Here is a 21,251-nt window from a genome sequence, read left to right on the forward strand (position 1 = left end):
CACTCTTCAGGGAGATACAGTACTGTGGGGATCATTTCAAAATGTATAAAAATATTGAATTGGGATGCCTGGATTGCTCAGCGGTTGAGTGTCTGCCTTCAGGGCATGATCCCAGATTGCCTGGATTGAGTCCCACATCGGGCTTCTTGCATGGAGCCTGCCTTTCCCTCTGCCTCTTTCTCTGCCTCTCTCTCTGTGTCTCTAATGGATAAATAAATAAAATCTTTAAAAAAATAAATAGGAAAAAATAAAAATAAAAATATTGAATCACTGTATGTACACCTGAAATGAATAGGATATTGTATGTCAATAATATTTCAATTAAAAATGAAATAAAAACATTTTTTAAAAATAATACAATTGTCCAATCAGAAGGGAGTCTAAGAAAATGCTAAAGATTCTGAGCTCCAATCTGGGGCTAGCTAGTTTTTTGCAATCACTGTACATTCCTTGTATATATCATTTCTTATTAACTTAGGGCTCAGGGTGGAATCCTAAAGTGAAATTCTGGAATGCTTTTAATATGAGTTCCCTCCCTTCCAAAAATAAATGATGACACCACACTTTCCTCAAGGCATTCTTCATCTCCATGTTTCTCAGTGTGTAGATCAGAGGATTGAACATAGGAGCAATGATGGTGTAGAAAAGAGCAAACACTTTGTCTTCTGGAAAAGTTGTGGCTGGGCGAATGTAAATGAAGAGAACCGGCACAAAGAACAGAACCACAACTGTGATATGGGAACTGCAAGTGGAAAGAGCTTTGGTGCGGCTCTCTGCAGGGTAGGCCATGATGGTGTATAATATCAGAAAATAGGACACCATCAAAATCACAAAAGTCAGCAGAGCGATCAGACCTGAATTAACAATTACCAAGAGACCAATTTTACGTGTGTCAGTGCAGGCCAGCTTCAGTAAAGGATACACATCACAGAAGTAGTGATCTAGCTCATTGGGGCCACAGAACGGGAGGAAGATGGTGAGAAGGAACTGACTGGCGGAGTGTATAAATGCCCCCATACAGCAGGCTGTGATAATTGCATTACATCTTTGTCTGCTCATGATGATGGTGTAGTGCAAGGGCTTGCAGATGGCCACGTAGCGGTCATAGGCCATCCCTGTGAGGATAAAGATCTCAACACCTCCAAGAAAGTGCAGGATAAAAAGCTGTGTCATGCAGTTACTGTAGGAAATGGTCTTCCTTTCTGTCAGTAAATCAGTCATTATTTTAGGTGTCACTGTTGACGTGTAGCAAAGGTCAGAGAGTGAGAGGTAATTAAGGAAGAAATACATGGGTTGCTCAATTAGCTGACTGCACATGATAGAAATCATTATGAGCAAATTTCCTACCCAAATAGCAAGGTAGCAAAATAAAACTAATACAAAGCAGAGGATTTCAATGTTCTTGTTTTGAGACAGTCCCAAGAGAATAAACACAGTGATGTTGTTCCTATTTTCCATGATCCACTGCAATAAAAATGTGTAATAGTCCCCTGAAAAGACATAATGTACAAGTCAATGTCAGACATGCACATGGAGAATATGGATGATGAAACTGGTATCCTGAAGCCATATTTAATGGATATGATCACAGAACTTTAGAAAATAAAATCTGATATTTAATGTTTTTTTTTTTTCTGATTAGTCTCATGAAATTTCTATAAGTCAGTCTTTCAGGACATTTTGTTTGATCTTAACATTAATAAAAATGAGTGAATTCAATCAGTAAATTTTTTAAAAGTCTAAAAATTACTATTCACTGCCAAACATTTTCCAATTCTAAAGGAATATACAACAAAGTCCTTGAAAGAGATATTTCTCTGGGTTCTTACAAACTCAAATTTGTTAAAGATGCAAGTATAAGTCATTAAAGTTGTTAAATGATATAGAAGCAAATGGAAAGCTTGACAGTGCTCACTAGTGGAATCTATTCTTCAAAATAGTTACATACTGAGATAGAAAATAAAACTAAAGATTTATATAAAACATATATATTTACAAAGTAGAAGATAAAAAAAAATCTCTATAGGAGACCCCAGAGTTGGTTTGAATAATTTTTCAATTGCTTGTTTATCTTTTTCTTAGTGATTTGTGACAGTAAAATGATGATGTTTTATATGGAAAGTTTATTTTTATAGGCACATCAATACAAATCATATATTTAAACAAACCACAGAATAAAGCAATAGTTAAATCCAAAAGGAAGAAGAGCAGAAGGCAATTTTACCTTTGTGGTTTTGTTCCTAACTCAGTGTATCATAATTTGCAAGTCAATTTCTTCACAGTGCTTTGAATAATAGTATGACTTTCTTTTCAATATTTGTTCAATGCATGCCTTTTGCCAACCCTTAAAGACTCTTGATGCTGCATAATTCAAAGAAAAAACATATGGGAAAAGGTTTATATGAAGACAAACAGTTGGGACCCAGGTTCCAATACTAATAATACCAGTGTGTGAATTTGGATACAAATCAATTTTTTTTAATTTAAATTATCTCATTTGTAAAATAAGAAAATCTGATAGAACTTTGCCACAGAATGGTTGAGAAACAAACAAATCAAGAAATGACCTTTGCTTTATTAACATTGGAGTATTAATTGCTGATTTTTAATCTTAGTGCTAGTGTTACCAAATTAGTAAAGTTGCCAATATTGACGCCCAGTAACTATGACTCCCATGTAGAAAATGAAATTTTAATATCATAAAATTATTTTGAGCAGGAAGGTAACTTTGAGATCTGCACTAACCAAATATCCTAGTTCCAAATAGAAGGGATTTTAATTAAATGTATACAGATAATACAGGGCACTTGGCTGCCTTACTCACTGCATATAAATCTTGGTTTGGGGCTTGTGAATTTGAGCCTCACGCTGGGCATACAGATTACTGAAAAAATATAAAATTGTTTAAAAAGCTAAAAAAAGTATATAGAAAATAGAATGAATAAGGATAGCTTCAATCTCTTCATCATTTAGCAATTATATTAAACCTACAGGATTTGATATGTGAAAAGAGTAGTTTAGTTGTGGTTGACCTATAGCTTCTGCTAACTTAGTTTAAGCCTCAGGGTAATAAAAATATAATAGAACTGATAACCACATGACTGAATTATTTTTTCTATAAATTTTGACCTCAAAATGCATCACCAATACTTACCATCTTTCTTTAAAATTTGTGATATGTCTTCTGACTGAATCTTATAGTTATAATTTCTCATCAATTAATTATTAAATCCTCCCCTCATTACTCTCTTTTAGAGATTAAGAACCCACCAAATATAAAATTCCTTTGCAATGGGGCCTTAAAACAAGTGAATGTATTTCTTCGGTACAATTTTAAGATTTAGAATTAGCTTAGAAAGCATGATTAAAAAGTTAGGTTTCATGCTTCCAATGACACTATGTAAATTTCTTCTTACCTATAAGTAAATACACAGTCTTTTAGAAATAATACTTAAAATACTGGTTTGGTAAATTCTTATTTTATTTTATTTATTTTTTTTTCATTTATTTGTGATAGTCACAGAGAGAGAGAGAGAGAGGCAGAGACACAGGCAGAGGGAGAAGCAGGCTCCATGCACCAGGAGCCCGATGTGGGACTCGATCCTGGGTCTCCAGGATCGCGCCCTGGGCCAAAGGCAGGCGCCAAACCGCTGGGCCACCCAGGGATCCCCTGGTTTGGTAAATTCTTAAAGTAATTGCTTGTTCATTTGGATGGACATAAATGAAACCATTTCTAATCATATGCGGTGAAATAAACAACCACCTGAATTGTTTTTCTTCTTTCTCTCTCCCAAAATTAAACAAGAAAATTTTGCTTCATACATGAAATTAATCCTCAGTAGAAACTAGTTGTTAGAGTATGCAGGTAGAGCCAGTCATTCTGTCTTCATTTGATACCAAATTATTTTTCCAACTAAATAAATGTGTGGTCTAACCTCCTAACAAAACAATACTGCTAAATATGGGGCTTAATTTCCAATTTTCTCCATTCTCAAGTCCACAAATATGTTTAATTTCTCTATTTTTTTCATTTCTCTGTCTCCAAACTTGTGTGGTTCACCAAGTGTAGACTACTGTCTATATTTCTAGCCTTTAAACTTTATCCTACTTAATTTTTTAAAGATTTGTTTACTTATTTTAGAGAGAGAGAGAGAGAGCACAGTAAGGTGGAGAGACAAAGAAAGAAGGACAGAATCTTCAAGCAGGCTCCTGGGGCTCAATCTCAGGACCCTGAGATCATGATCTGAGTCAAAATCAAGAGTTGGATGCTTTACATACCAAGCCACTCAGGCACTCCTCTAGCTTCTCAATTTCAGAGTGCAAGAGGATTTCTAATTTTTACCTTTGACTCAGTCATCAATTTTAAGTGTGAACTCTGAACTTCATTTCCCTCAACACTTTTGTCTAAAATATAGACAAGTTATTTGTTGCCTAAATAAATCAGAGTTATGAGTTTCAAATTTAAAAATAGTTGTGAGTACTTCTGAAAAAATATTATCTAAATGAATATGGTATTAAGCCCAGTTTGATGCACATGCAAGGGTAATAATACCTTACAGAAATGAAAATTAGTTGAAGCTTTCCTGATAAAATATACATAGAAGACTTAACTAGTATTTAGCAAAATAGAATTTGAAACCAGAGTTTTCTGAATCTAGAGCCTGAGTTCATACATAAAAGACGTGGTATAAAAGTGACAAAATAAATTTAATGTTAAAAACTCCTTTTCTCTCATTACCTAATTATTTCATGCAAAACTAGATAACCTCCAAAATTATGGTCCTTAAACCATTTCAGCCATTCTAATTTTGATATGCAGATGACAAAATGAGATAACGAATTAAGCCAAACTCTCTTAGTCTATAAAATACAAAAATACTCAAACAAAACTACAAACTCAATCGGCTCCTCTATCCTGCATATGTAGCACACTTATAAAGAGTGAGAAAGTTATGCTCACATAAATGAATAAAAAGCACTGAAGCTTGTCATGTTCTCAGACATGAACAGTGCTATTACAGCCACAAATTGTCCCTTTGTAAGAACAGTGGTTAGAAAAAAGAGATTATAATTTCTTCTCTGCTATAGCTCTTCAGTCAGTTTAGGAACTTGCATTCACTTGTTCTAGGGTCCCTATCTTAAAAAAAGATAAATCTAGTCTTGATAATTTATATGTTTCAGTTAAGATCTTGCACAGCCTTTGGGCTCTCTGCTATTGTTAAAGTTCTGAAAAACCTTGAACATAAAGGGGTGAACCAGGTTGGGTTTATATTATGGTTTTGCTGTAAATGAATATATGGCCTCATTCCATTACTTTACTACACTATTAGTAGGTCTAATAATTTTTATGTTAGCTTACAATTTGAATGTTCCCACGTGCCTAGCAAAAACTTTTAAATCTTCACAATAATTCTAAGAAGTAAATATTACTAATAAGCTCATTTTATAAAAAAGGAAACCAAGCCATGGAGAAATTAAGTAATTAGTTCAAGACCATTGACCTAATTAGTAGAGTCAAGATCTGAAACAACATGTCTCACTTAGCAAAATGTTATGTACTTACCATAGTTACTGACACTTAGTGAGTACTCAACAGATATTTGATACTATCAGTACTTAAGAGTGCCCAACTGACCATTTTTAATCTATGCCAAAATAAACCCTATACATTCTTAATTTTTGTGATCCTAAATTCCTGAAGGACAGAGAGACTGTCTTACGTTCTGCCTTGAAATATTAAGAAATGGTTGCACAAATTTAAATTCTAGCCATGTCTCTCTGATCTGTATGATCTTTGGCATGTACTGTTTTTTTTCTCAGATCACCATATTGGCAGTGGATAAATATATGGCTGGCGAGTACATCTACCTGCTGACAATGCTGTGAGAATTAATTGGATAAAATGTGTAAGTCACCCAGTACATGGTAGGGACTTGATAACTATTTCTAATTACTTTATCTTTGTTCTACCTCTTGTTAAATATAGGCCACCATTTATTTAACTAATAGTAAATGTTTGTAAATGATTTAAAAAAAACTTCAATGATTTCAAATGGTCTATAAATAAAATACTCCATAATGGAAATTTTTGTCTTGAAATTGATTCCCAGAAACCAGGGAAGGCAACAAAATAAACAGAGATAAGGTAAACAGAGAGTCAAGTTTTGAGATACTTTCATCTGAATTTTTTGGTAATGTGAGTGGGGTCTTCAGTTAAATTAATTCTTGGGGCATTTTTTTCTTTTTTTCTGAAGGAGGAGGGAGGGATCAGTAATCATGATAGTGGTTACTGCAGGGAGTTTATTTGTCCTTTGAATTTTGGCTTTATCACTTTCTTGGTAACCTGAATCACTTTTTGCTTAATCAATACTTTGTTAACTTTACCCCAAAAGTCCTAAAAGTGTTTTTTTGTTTTTTTGTTTGTTTGTTTGTTTGTTTGATATTTGCTATCCACCTAAGCATCATTTCCTGTTGACTGTGTGCCTATCTCTTTAGAATGTCATATGGCACTCTCAATGGGCATCTGTTTTGTTTTGTTTTTAAGATTTATTAATTTATTTGATAGAGTACACAAGCAAGGAGAATGGCAGGCAGAGGGAGAGGGAGAAGCTGAGCAGGGAGCCAGGCATAGGATTCAATCCCCGGACCCTGGGATCATGACCCAAGTCAAAGGGAGATGCTTAACCAACTGAGCCACAAGGCAAATGGTCAGCTCTCTGAATTTATCACTGCCCCGACCTCAAAACAAACTAATCTATAAAAATCAGAGAAGATGCCTGTATGTAACTTGAACTGGGATTCAGTCTGTTAGCTATACAATGGAGGCAAAAAATACATTTAGTGGATATCACAGAGTCACGCAGGATAATGGGAAGGGAGGAGAAATAATTTACCATACATTGTTCTTCTACTTTGTTGTGGATTCATTCCTACTTCTTCCTTCCAGTGTCCTCTCTCTCTTCACTGAAATTCTGGTCACTCACCTACTGTTCAGAGCATTTCATTTCAGCTTCTTGAATTCACATTTCACTGAGCATAACTCATTAGCCAATCACAGAAAGAAAGTTTGTATAATTTTAGAGACAACTGACACCACTTAACCAATGTTCGCACAAACAATGAGAAGCCATACCTTTAGGGTGACAGCTTGAAGTGAAGTGGAATAATTTTATATCCAAAGAGATCAAATCACAATCTGTATTTTCATCATTAAAATTATTTCTAGAGATGTCCAAGCTCATGGGGTTAATTAATACTTAATAGAGAATACATTCTAAAATGACATTTCTTTTATTCTACAGCATGGACTGTTCTTTCCAAGTAGTTTGGATTTACCTTTCCAAATATGAGTTCACCAGGCAGATTTCCTTTAGATCTAAGTTATCAGACCAAGTGCCCCTAAAATAGGATCTGGATTATAAACAGTGTGCAAGCCACAATTAATATTGCATGTGATTTAGGAATTTGTCATTAGAAATTCCTCCTGGGCCCTAATGACTGAATTCCCCTGCACTTAAGGAATCTTGTAGTGAAAACAAATTTGAGGAACTTTTTTCTTTAAGGGCCTTATCCCTTCTGTAATCTCTATAAACTGACAGGAGTGTAGGACAACCCTCTTGGTGGCCAAAGGTCTTCATCTCTCCTCAAAAAGTGTATTTATTGTATTTTCTAAGAAAATTGTTTTATCTTTTTTTAATTTTCCAGTTATAATTTCTAGAAAAATTATAAATGAATAAAGCTTAGTATTATTTCATATTACTTTTAGTTTAGAAAAAAATAATTTATTTTTAGAGAGAGAAGAGAGAGCATGAGCAGGAGGAAGAGCAGAGGGAGAAGGAGAGAATCCTCAAGCAGACTCCCCACTGAGTGTAGAGCCTGAGGAAGGGTTCCATCCCATGAACCTGAGATCAGGAGCTGAGTTGAAATCTAGAGTTGGATGGTTAGCTGGCTAGACCACCCAAGCATCCCTGGTTTAGAAGATTTTTAAAAAGTAATTTGAAAAAGAAAACTTGTGTTTGAACAAAATTTGCATTTGAAAAATTTTATTTTTCCCAAAATTTTTATACCTGCATGTAAAGTTTGAGCTGATTTCCAATGTGCTTGTTGTGTGAGCAGAATAAATCATGCAAATGCATACTGAGAGTTTGTTGTGTGTCATACACTAAGTACTCCTGCTTAATCTCTACAAAAACTCATTGTGTTCTTATTTTACTCAGGAGAAAACTCTGTAATAGCTAAGATAAATGCTTGGCCTAACTAAGATCACTAGGCAAGGAGGAGATTGCAGATAAATATTAAAAGAATAGCTAGTTCTGGGGAAGGGGAGGAGTGAGGACAGGGTGATTGACTCTAGAGATGACAGCGGTATTCTAATTTTTTATTCATATGGAGATTACAGTGATATTTCCTTCTCAGTTCACTCCCCCACCCTGGCCCCCATCTCTCTCTCTCTCTCTCTCTCTCTCTCTCTCTCACATACAAACACAGACACACAAGTTTCTTTGTATGTTCTTTTTTTTTTTTTTAGATTTTATTTATTTATTCATAGAGACAAGAGAGAGAGAGAGAGAGAGAGAAGCAGAGACACAGAGGGAGAAGCAGGCTCCACACAGGGAGCCTGACGTGGGACTCGATCCCGGGTCTCCAGCAACTTGCCCTGAACTGAAAGTGACGCTAACCAGGCTGCCCTTCTTTGTGTGTTCTATTTCATTAATTAAATATGGGGAAAATACATGGCAAGACATATCCAAGGCACTGTAGTTGCCCAGGGTAGAATGTGATATTGGATTTGCCTTCAAAGAATTAACTTGAAAGCAAGTCTAGGTATTTCATTTGGTTTGGTCTTTTCCCCACCCTCCTAAGGAAATCTGTTTTTTTTTTTTAACTTTATTGAGGAATCATTCACAAATATATCATATATATTTAAAGTGTAAAATGTGATGATTTTATGTACATATACATTGTGGAATTATTAATAATACATTATTACCATCACTTCACATAATTAACCACTGTTTGTGTGTGGGGTGAGAAGGCTTATGATCTACCCTCAGCAGCTTTGAAGGATACAAAATCGTATTATTAGCTGTAGTCTCCATATTGTGGTGGCATCCTCAGAACAGGATTCTTTTCATATCTGAAAGTTTCTACCCTTTGACCTAGGTTACCCCACTAAAACCTTATTCAAGACATTCTGACATTTTGCTTAAAGATGCCTTCTCTAGTCTAGGTCCTGTTTTCACAGTTATTCCTATTTTCAGCTCAGGACGTCCATGGGATCCCCTCTGAGCTTCTGATCCCAAACATGTGGTCATCTCCAGGCTCTGCTCTACAGCCCCTACCTTTGAATCTTTCTAGTAAAGTTCCTCACCACTGAAGATCATTTGCTCCTAAGAACTCATCATCCTCCAAAGTGCAAACATCCAAATGCATCTTCCTTTACTGGCTTTTTAGAAAATGTCAATTTTAAAAAGTTTATCAAACATAGTATCCCTGTAGCTAGATAGTATATATATTAGTATATATCATGTATATATACATATGCATTTTTTCAAACCACTTTTTCAGTCATCATAGTATCACTAACTGTTGAAATAGGCATAAAGACAAGATAAAACCAATTTCTCTCCTTCTGCTTCCAGCAATATTTACATTCAATGTAGATGGAGTATTTTAAATGATTTTTGGTCTTTGCTTTTTTTTTTTACATTTTTGGACATCATATGTGTTTTATGACTTCTTATCAGGAATTTCTTATTCCTTAATTTTATAATTATAGTATTTTTTGTGTGTGCATTAAATTCTTAATGGAAAATACCTTAGTGGAAAATTTCAGGGTCTTCGGTGATACAATACAAACATTTCATAAAAATTCTGCATATTGACATTGATGAGAAATACAATTAATCAATAACATCTTTTTTCTTGCTCATATTATTGGTCAAAATGGGAATTAAAGGCATCTTTGGAATTGATTTCAATACAAAGGTCTTAATAGAGTAGCATTTGAGAGGTCAATGTAACATAAATAGGTTATGACTTAAAAATGAATATTAACTCATAAAGCACAGCAGGAGGAAAGTTGTTGAAAGAAGACTATGCTCCTCATAAATACTGCTGTGATATATTAGAAAAAAGTCTAGCTGGCTTTATTCACAAAATATATTTTGTATAGGTTAAGTTTGGATAGAATCTGGGCAACTCCAAAGGTTAATTAAATATGCATTTGCTAATTCCTATCTTGTATAGTCAAGCATCAATTTTAATATTTTGGGAGAATTTATTAAAAATTGTGTTTCTCGGGACGCCTGGGTGGCTCAGCAGTTAGACGGCTGCCTCTGCTCAGGTCATGATCCCAGGATTCGGGATTGACTCCCTCATTGGGCCCTCTGTGGGGAGCCTGCTTCTCCCTCTGCCTATGTCTCTGCCTCTCACTCCGTGTCTCTCTCATGAATAAATAAATAAATAAATCTTTTAAAAAATTATGTTTCTCAAAAAACATGCTATCTTCTCTGTGGGTTCCTTTCTTCAAGAAGATGGTCAGGAAAAAAAACATCATGAATACAGAGGCATTTAGAAAAAAATATGGAAATAGTTATATGACTTCTGTTATAGATGACTGATATCTTAAGCAATAACTACTCCATGTATCTTAGCCATAATCAATATCTCAAATGCATTTCAATTTATCATTTTATAATTAAGTGACATTAATAACTTTAATTATCAGTTTTATATTGTAAATGAAGAGTATAAGATGCATAGATGTTTGTTGATTTGACCAGACTCATGTCATTAAAAAATGGTAGACTGCCATGCAAATAAAAGTGTAAGGACTCCTGATTTGATGCTCATTCTTTTCCTTAAATGATACTAAAGGTGGCTCTTGAGGATGAAGACAAAATATACCAATTATCTGTATTCTGACTTTCCCTTAAGTTTTTTATACCAATTCATCACTTATGGTGGTATGAAATTTTTCAGTAAAGTAAAATATTTGAGCACATGTGGGTAGTAAATATTAGGCTGATATGAAGGTGTCTTTTTATTTTTTGCATAAATTAAAGACAATAAGACTAAGAGTAAAACTTATCATTCTTATTCTTTTTCTCTCAAAACCTTAGACATTGCTACACTCTCTTGCTACTTGATATTAGTGATGTGGTGTAAGCCAGCACAACATTATTTTTTATTAATAATTTGCCTAAATTGTAATTTATATAATTCTTCTTCACATAAACTTGCTACGATTTTCATTTCTTATATTTTCTCTCCCTTTCCTTCCCCCTCATTGTTTTTTAAAATTTTATTTATTTTAGGGGGAAAGAGAGCACAAGTGGGAGAGGCAGAGGGAGAGGGAAAGAGAGTCCTCAAGCAGACTATACCTTGCCTTAAGAGGAAAAAAATGAATACAAGAATTATGCTAAAGGAAAATTTATTTTTTAAGAGTTCAATCGGCCTTATTCCTTGTCTATTAGGATGGAAATGGAATTCATTTATCATGTCTACATATCAAGGCAAGTTGATATGTGCAGTTTCTCCCAAATGTAGTCTTGAGTTCCCTCAACTAAGTGAGCTGTACTGGAAAGGGATATGATCTATTAATTTTCTCATCTTTTCTTTTCACATTCTGAATATCTGTGATGTAATAAACACTATAACAGAAATGTAAATAGCCACTTGTTCCATTGTCCCTGCCTATGATAATTCAAGGGAGATGGGGTAGGAGTGGGTGCTGCAGTCCCAGAGGACAAGTATAACCTTCCCTTTTTCTTTGGGTTTAGAACTAAATTATCTGTGTGGATTTTTTTTTCATCACATAATTTATTTCACATAAGATTTAGATAAACATTCTGTAGGAAATAAACTTCAATAACAAAAAAAAATATTTTTTAACTTCTGAAAACCATTTTAATCTTCTTCATTTCTACAGAATGCCAAAATGTTGTCAAATCTTTATGTTTAAATTTCACATGCAAATGAATGTTAAAATTCACAATCAGCTTCACAACTTCAAAACTGCCTACTGTATATGACATAACCACCATTCCTTTAGCCATATGTTAAATATACATATGCCCTTACCCAATCTCAGTTCCACTAGTAAAATAGTCACTTTACTCATAATTCCTCAGTTCATCATCTCTGACATTCATAAAGTGATTTGATTTCAATGATCTGAAAGCTAATAGAGACCTCTCTGATTCCAAGTCCAATTTTGCTCTTGCATAAAGTTTTTATTTAGCATATTGGGTAGGACAAATCAATTGTGTTTATCTTCTGAAAATATCCTTTGACACCAAACCCTTCTCATGGCTTTTTTCATCTCTGTATTTCTCAGAGTATAGATTAAGGGGTTGAACATAGGAGCAATGATGGTATAAAATAGTGCAAATATTTTGTCCTCGGGGAAAGTGGTAGGAGGTCTGAGGTAGGCAAAGATTGAAGGCCCAAAAAATAAGATGACCACAGTGATATGAGACGCACAGGTAGAGAGAGCTTTGCGCCTTCCCTCAGCTGAGTAATTTCTTAAAGTGAATAGTATAACAACATAAGACCCAAACAAGAGAACAAAGGTTACTAAAGCAACCATTCCTGAATTGGCAACCACAAGGACACCAGTGACATAGGTATCAGTACAGGCAACTTTCAGCAAAGGGAAGATATCACAATAGTAGTGATTGATTTCATTGGGGCCACAGAAGGGCAAACAGATTATCATAGAAAACTGAGATAAAGAATGGACAGCCCCACCAACCCAAGCAGCCAAGACTAGGAGATTGCATCTTGTCCTGTTCATAATAATCATGTAGTGGAGAGGTTTGCAGATGGCAGCATAGCGATCAAAGGCCATGACTGTAAGGATGAAGATTTCAATCATTCCCAAGAAGTGCAAGGAAAAGACCTGTAACATACAGTTATCATAAGAGACGGTTTTTCTAACCAGTAGTAGGTCACCAATCAGTTTGGGTGTCACACAGGAGGTGTAGCAAATGTCCATAAAGGATAAGTGGTTGAGAAAATAGTACATTGGTTGGTAAAAAAGGCCACTGCATAGAATGGAGACAAGAATTAGAAGATTTCCCACCAAGATGGAAACATAACAAAATAAGAAGAAAATGAAACAAAATATTTGTATGTTCTGATTATAGGAAAGGCCCAAAAGAATGAATTCTGAGATGTTCCTCTGACTCTCCATAAGTTGTGTGCTATGCACAAATAATTGAGTATCTGAAAAGAAAACAATTTGGATGAAAACACTGACAATATTACAATCATATAAAAATTACTAACAAAGCATAAAGTTGATTCAACAATCACAGAAGCTAACTCATAAATCAATATTATTATATTTTCCCCCTGAGAATCATAACTGATTTTGCTATGATTGTTTTTCTAAAGATTTTATTTATTTATTTATTTATTTTGAAAGTGAGAGCAAGAGAGAGCACAAATGGTGAGGAGAGGCAGAGTGGGAGGGAAATGCAGACTCCTCAGCAGAGCAGGGAGCCTGAAGTGGGGCTTCATCCCAGGATCCTGAGATCAACACCTGAATTGAAAGCAGAAGCTTAGCCAATTGAGCCACTGAGGCACCCCTGATTTTACTATGATTTTATTTTTTTTTCAAATATTCTGTTATATTGGTAATACTAAAAATGCACTGATTAAATTTTGAAAGTATAATTATTTAAAATTACATTTTCTAAAAGAAGGTCTTCTACTGTTATTTATAACATTTAGATGTTAGTGGAATTAATTTAATGCAGGAAATTTATTTTACTCATAATTTCCATTGTGTTCTTTATTCATAATAAGTTTTTCATTCTAGGTAATGCTCCATTTCCCCAGTATGATATAGAACATCTGCATAAGTTGACTGTAGATATAAGTCAAGGAATGTAGTTGCATTAAAAAAAAAAAAAAAGCAAAGACACATTTGCCTACACTGTGAGTTGGGTGATCAGGATTGCAAGTAATATTCTTTGAAATACAAAGGTAGGTGTGACATGGGTACTATATATTAAGCTTGAAAAGCCAATCTTGCTCTAAGACAAAAAGAGCTGAAATTACAGCAAAATGTAGATATTTTGTCAGTAAAATTTTGAAAAATAATTTGAAAAGATGTTTATCTTTTATTTAAGTTTTAGTGTAAAAGAATGTTTTAAGATAAGCTCCATAACCATTAAACAATAATGTAAATTTAAAAAGAAAAAACACTAATAGAAATGGAAGACATTCTAGTCTCCTTTTTTACCATGAAGACATCAGGTCTTACCCTCAAAATTGTGTACAAATTATAACTCCTTCAAAAAGTTTAATGTGTTTTTTTTAAGATTTTATTTATTTATTCATGAGAGACACAGAAAGAGAGAGAGAAAGAGAGACAGAGAAACAGGTAGAGGGAGAAGCAGCCTCCATGCAGAGAGCCTGACATGGGACTAGATCCTGAGTCTCCAGGATCACGCCCTGGGCTGAAGGTGGCGCTAAACCGCTGAGCTACCCAGGCTGCCCAAATTTAATGTTTTTCTTCTAGTTATATATATATATCTACAATTGTAGCTGCAAAAAATAGCTAATTTATGAAAATATATTACATTCCTTAAAGCCTAAAGGCTTTCAGTATTCAGATGTTTAATATCAAGTGAAATAATCTGAACTAAAATGTGGCTACTTTTTGGTTTCAATCTTGATATTTATGGTTAATTTAGAAGCTGACATCCAAATCTAAGCAGATCAGAGGAGCTCATCATCAAGCGTGAAGTTAAATAACTGCCACACCTTATTTTTTTTTAATTGCCACACCTTAATCCTAAAGATTTATATATTTTACATTGTGTTACCATTTATAATGAAATTTTAACAAAAATAAACAAGACTATTTTGGATTTCTCCATTCATACAAGTAGTTCTTACTGGTACAAGACATTGAACCTTCCTAATCTTGAGCTTCAACCTCTATAACTGTGATCTAGAAACATCACCTAAGGATGAGTTTATGAAACAAACTTGCCAGGGAAAATTTAGTATATGTAACAATCATATATAGTTTCCTTATGTTCCTCTGTCTTTGAATGAAAGGATTTGAAAGTAAATTGTCCTCCAGAGATATACCTTCTGAATCAAATTTCTTGAAATAAAAGCAAAACTGCAGCTGAGATCTTAGGAGGACAAGTGGAACAAACTTCAACAGATAATGTTTTGGTGGCAAAATAAAATTGATCTGGTGAAATCATTGGTTACCTGGAGGAGTTTCTAAACACTTAATTTTAAATAAGTAATCTTTTTTCATGTTACCAAAATTAAATAAAAAGTCAATTTTTAAATTACTGTATGTCAATCACCGTATTAAGTATTTCAAGTGAAAAAAAAAAAAGTATTGCTTAACAGTCATGGTCCCCCCTAATGAGTTACCACCAGCTATGCAAAACTGCATTCTCCCATAGGTCAACTAGGGTCTGTAAACACTAAATATATACATTTCAATTGATATAATCAGCATCTGCCTTACTACAAACTTACTTTACCTGATTCTGATGAATCTAGAAAAGATGATTTGAAAGATGAGAATTTGTTCAAAGAATGGAGGCTGGAAGGTCACTGGCAACCAAAAAATTTTATGATTTTATGTGTGTTTTTCAGAAACAAAAATGCTCTTTGTAATACACAACAAAACTAAGTATTGCACATTTTTTGCTCTTACTAAATTTTGATATACCACATCAGAATGTATAATCCTTAAAATAATGGAATGTCAAATAGATCTAGTGAGCCTAAAACAAGGATTATAAGGACAATTACCTGAACATCAAGTGTGGATGGTCTTCAAGTTAGTTTTCAGGTACCCAGGAAAATGTTTTGGTCATACATATGCCCCCTTTACTTATGCAGCTAGCTAACCTTTTACTGGTATTTACATCTGAAAATGTGAGACCAGAAAGTGATTCAAACAAATCTCAGTAAATTCTTTAAAAATATCTTATTAGTATTCCTTGAGTTTCCAGGAATGGAAGTCCTACTGTTTCCCAAAGTTGGTGAAGATATAAATACCACCGAAAACTATTCTGATTCACAGAGAAATATGTGATCACCTCACAAGAAAGTGATCTAGGATTTTAAATGCCGATATAATTCCCTGACACCTCCTCATATTCAGAAGTAAACAAGAGCATTTTGAATTATCTGCTAAAGTATCCTGCATGTATATGCCCTAGAAGTCAGGCCTTTCAGGTCTATGCCTGCAGGAATCTCTCTCTCCACAAACCAAACATAAAGTGAGAGGAGATCGTAAGAATTTTTTAATTCAAAAGTTAAATAGTTTTTCCCAGAAGTATTTCTCAAAATATCCTCAGCAAGTAACATTAATCAGTTGTCCAAGTTTATATTCCCTAGCCTCCTAGGAATTAACAGGCTTTAAATTTATTTTCCACTTTTGCATTAGCCAAGCTCTGGGCACTCTGCCTCTAGAGGCCACTATTGTTATTCAGATCCAGAGTAGCTAAAGAAATTTTGCCAGAGAATTTCTTCCTCTGAAAAGCAGGAGGGAAACTTGGTAACCCTAAGGGAACAATGGTTTGTTTGGGAGGAAATCTCTATCTCTAGAGAGGATAAGGTGCAAGGAAATCAGAGAGAGGGATATTCAGAGTCCCAACAAAAATCATTAACCAAAGAAATGTAAGATGCATAACAGCTAGTTAACAAGTCATTGACCTGTCACCCCACTATTCTCCTGGACCAGAAGCCACACCCAATAATAATTAACTGTCCTTGATGCAATGAAGGGTTAGATTGTGAAAAAGAAAAAAAATTAGCAAAATAAATTAAAAATTAAAACAAATTTCCCACTCCTACTGGTAGGTTGGAAAAGGACTCAGATTTGTTGAAAAATATTGGAGCAGATAATTAAGTTAGGAACCAACAAAATATATACAGCTCTATTCTAATTACTACCAGACACTTACCTTTGTGTGGTTGCAGTGCTGCAAGGTATATAGACTCAGAATCACGTGCACTGAAATTCAGGTGTTCAGGAGATGCTCTTGAACAGAAAATCTATATACATACATATTCATGTGACTTCAGAAAAGTCAATGTTTTTTAGCATCCCATCTAGATCAGAGCAATTCACTTAGTAGACTAATCAAAATATTTATACGAATTTTTAAATTATCGTATGTCAGTCACTGTATTAAGTATTTCAAGTGAAAAAAACAGTATTTCAAGTGCATTACCTGATTTAATTCTTTAAAAACATCATTTTTGTGCCAATTATTGTCCCTATTTCCTAAAGCAAAAAAAGAAAGAAAGAAAAAGGGATCTTTCAGAGATTAAATAGCTTGCTCAAGATAACAGTGCTGATTTCCAAAATAATAACAACAGTTATTGTTATTATTAACAAAATAATAATAGCAACAATAATTTTGTTGTAATAAGTTTTCAAGACTTTTGTAGAAGTGAAATGTAAAACAACATTCTATAAAGATTAGAAGGAGATAAATGGAAGGATATTATTGTAAAGCTATTATACTATACATAAAGTGGTATCATAAGAATGCTCATTTGAGGGGCACCTGGGTGGCTCAGTCAGTTAAGCATCTGCCTTTATCTTGGGTTATTATCCTTGAGTCCTGGGATTGAGCCTCACATCATATCAGGCTCCCTGCTCAGTGGAGAGCCTGCTTCCTCCTCTCCCTCTGCTGCTCTCTTGCTCTCTCTCTCTCTCAAATAAATAAAATATATTTTTTTTTAAAACGAATTCTCAATTGATTCACAGGAAGACAAAAAGATTACAAATAGAACTAATAGGTGGTATTACAAGATGATAGACTTACACTAAACCTTATCAATAATCACATTACATGGAAATGATCCAAGCAATAAAATTAAAAGGCCAAACAAAACAAAGCAAAACAAAAACAAAAACAAATAAACAAGTCTCACAAACTATACTCTAGAAACAGAAAATGATATATTTTACATATGAAGATACAAATAATAGATTAGAGGTAAAAGGATGGAAAAAATAAATAACGCTAACACCAATGAAAGATGGAAAGGCTTTTCAATTATCAAAGACAATTTAAGAGTAAAAAATATCACCATAGGTAAAAAAAAATCATGTCATATGATAAAGGGGTCAACTAAACAAGAAGACATAACTCCCTAAATGTTTATGACCCTAGTAACAGGGCTCTAAAATTCATAAAACAGAATTTACAGAATCTTAAGGAAAAGTAGGCAAATGCACAATATAGTTGAATATTTCAGAACACATTTGTCAATAATTAATGGAACAAGTAGACAAAAAAATCAACAAAGATATAGTAAACTTGAGTAAAACTATTGACTGGCTTGATGTCATTATCTCTGAAATACTTCATCTGATTCTAACAGGATACATATTCTTGTCAGGTATGCTCAGAATATTTATAATGATACATAATTTTCTGCGCCATCAAGTAAGTCTCAATAAAAGGACTCTAGTCTTTCAAAGTATATTCTTTGTAGAAGAGTCAAATTAGAAATATTAGAAAGAAATCTAGGAAATCTCCAGATATCTGAAAATTATATAATGTACTTCTAAGTAATCTCATGGGTCAAGAAGAAATAAAAAGGGAAATTAAAATAGCTTTATTTGAGTGAAAACGAAAACAAAACATATCAGAGTTTATGGGATCCTGCTAAATGCAGGACTTGGAGGGAAATTAATTGCACTAAACATCTATACTGGAAAAGAAGAAAGGTTTCAACTTAAAGTCCTCGGTGTCCAGCTTAAAATTAGAAAAAGAAGAGCAAGTTAAGCCAGAGTCAGAAGAAGGAAATAATAAAAATCAAAGTTAAAATCCATGAAAAACAAAACAGAAAAGCAATAGGGAAAGTTGAAAGCAAAAAATCTATTTGAGAAATTCAATAAAGTTGATAAACCTCTGGCCAGATTGATCAAGAGCAAAGGAAAGAAGACACAAATTATCAGTTTCAAGAATGAGAGGATTGACATCACTACAAATTTTGCAAATATTGAAAAGGCTAATCAGAGAATAGTATAAACAAATCTATGTCTAAAAATCAACAACTTAGATGAAAATCTTTAAGATGGGCAAAAGACTTTAAAAAGACATTTCACCAAAAGACTTCACACCATTGTCACCATGTCAATAAGTGCATGAAAATCTGCTCGATGTCCTTAGTTATTTATGAAATGCAAATTAAAGCTGCAGTGAAACACCAGTTCACATCTTGTAGAATGGCTGAAATTAAGAAAAATGGTATGTAAAGAGTGGAAGAAAAATTGGAAAACTCATAAACTTCCCATGGGTATGTAACTTTGAAAAGATGGTTTGGTGGTTTCTTAAAATGTGAAACTTACATCTAGATATGACTAACCAGGGATCCCTGGGTGGTGCAGCGGTTTGGCGCCTGCCTTTGGCCCAGGGCGTGATCCTGGAGACCCGGGATCGAATCCCACGTCAGGCTCCCGGTGCATGGAGCCTGCTTCTCCCTCTGCCTGTGTCTCTGCCTCTCTCTCTATCTCTCTGTGACTGTCATAAATAAATAAAAATTAAAAAAAATTAAAAAAAAGATATGACTAACCATTCCACACCTAAGGATTTACCTAACAGAACTGAAAGCATATGGTTCACACATAAACTTGTGCATGAATGCCTACAACAGCGCTATTTGTAATAGCCAAAAAGTGGAAATAACCTAAATGCTGAAGAACAGAAGTGTAAAATTTGAAGAGTGGAATACCACTTGACAATAAAAAGGGAATGCACAGGACACCTCGGTGCCTCAGCGGTTGAGTGTCAGCCTTCAGCTCAAGGCGTGATCCCAGAATCCAGGATCAAGTGGGCTCCCTGGGAGGAGCCTGCTTCTCCCTCTGCCTGTGTCTCTGCCTCTCTCTCTCTGTGTCTCTCATGAATAAATAAATAAATATTAAAAATAAATAAAAAATAAATAAAATCTTTTAAAAAAGAGAATGTACAGTCGATGTTTGCAACAATATGGATTAGTCTCAAAATAATTAGAACATACAATATATAATGTGTGATTTTACTGTATATAAAATCTGGAGACTACAAACTAATCTAATCTATAAAGACACAAAGCAAATCACTATTTTCCAGGGAAAACTTTTCAGAGAGATGAATACTCTCATTATCTTGATTGTGGTGATGGATTCACTGTCACAACTTAATCAGATTGTACATTTTAAATATGTGCAGTTTATTGTATGTCAATTATACTTCAATAAGGGATTAAAAGTAAACTAGGACTGAGGAAGAATACCCAAAGAATGAACTTGGAAGAAGAGAACCCTCCTCAAAGTTGGGATTCAGATGTCAGTGGAAAAGGTGAGGTTATAGGCATGGTAAAGAATGGCCATAGTGGGAAGTACCCAATACCACCCAGCAGGTGGGAAGTACCCCGGAATGCAGGGCAGCGCAGGCTGGCGGGAGGCTATACATAGGTTGAGGGCAAAGAATCAGCTAAATGCTGGACTGCGCGAGGCTTGGGGTGTGTGTTAGCTTCTTACAGATGAGTCTAGCAAACATACTTTCTTGGATGTAGCCTGGCAGATGCTAAGTGAGTAGTGCTCAGATACAGTTGGGCCTTGTGAACTGGGAGGTTCAAGGCCCAGGGTGCACGTGTCTGCCTCTGGAGGGTCAGGAGGGTCAAGTACTAAGCATTTGCCTGCTGTATCCTTTTCATCTTTTCAGTTTAGTTTCAATATTCATGCCCATTAATCTCTTGTAAATCACCTTACTATATTTAAATTCATTATGATAATCTTTGTTTTCCTACTGGAGAGTTTAGTTCATTGCATTGATTTTGAACTTTTTTCAAAAACTGTGAACTAAAATTTTTGAACTTCTATGACTTTCCATTTTCTTCTTTTTTTTTCTTTCTTTTTTTCTACTTTTCCCAATTTTTCTATTTTCTCCCTCTTTTCTTGCTTTTTAATTGGATTGGGCTCCTTTTCTTCCCTCTCTGCATTTTTGCTATCTGGGTGTTTATGAAGCTCCCTACCCACCTTTTTACCTGTTTATCCCTTTCCTATTACTTTAGCCATAAGATATCATTGTCTGTACATTGATGTTCACAGTGTCTGAATCTGACAGCATTTACCTTCTTGCAGAACCATACATGGTACTTACAACCCTTTCTTTCTGATAGTTTTCTCCCAACTCACATGATTTTGGGGCAGGATCTTTGATCTCTTCTATGCTTTCTTACATATTAGACAAGATTGC

General features: G+C 34.4%; 2 protein-coding genes across 2 annotated transcripts; both read right to left on the reverse strand.

Moving 5' to 3' along the window:
* Positions 1-474: 474 nt before the first annotated feature.
* LOC121471629 (olfactory receptor 4P4-like) lies at positions 475-1,458 on the reverse strand. The gene has a single exon (XM_041722417.1). The coding sequence runs from the start codon at positions 1,456-1,458 to the stop codon at positions 475-477; it is 984 nt and encodes a 327-aa protein (XP_041578351.1).
* A 10,804-nt stretch (positions 1,459-12,262) lies between these two features.
* LOC121472245 (olfactory receptor 4P4-like) lies at positions 12,263-13,198 on the reverse strand. Its single transcript, XM_041723476.1, has one exon. The coding sequence runs from the start codon at positions 13,196-13,198 to the stop codon at positions 12,263-12,265; it is 936 nt and encodes a 311-aa protein (XP_041579410.1).
* Positions 13,199-21,251: the final 8,053 nt, after the last annotated feature.

Source organism: Vulpes lagopus, chromosome 11, assembly GCF_018345385.1.
Source record: "Vulpes lagopus strain Blue_001 chromosome 11, ASM1834538v1, whole genome shotgun sequence".
Classification (NCBI taxonomy): Eukaryota; Metazoa; Chordata; class Mammalia; order Carnivora; family Canidae; genus Vulpes; species Vulpes lagopus.

Excerpts from the sequence above, each read along its gene's own strand:
- LOC121471629 (XM_041722417.1), bottom strand. The coding sequence starts at position 1,458 with ATGGAAAATAGGAACAACATCACTGTGTTTATTCTCTTGGGACTGTCT.
- LOC121472245 (XM_041723476.1), bottom strand. The coding sequence starts at position 13,198 with ATGGAGAGTCAGAGGAACATCTCAGAATTCATTCTTTTGGGCCTTTCC.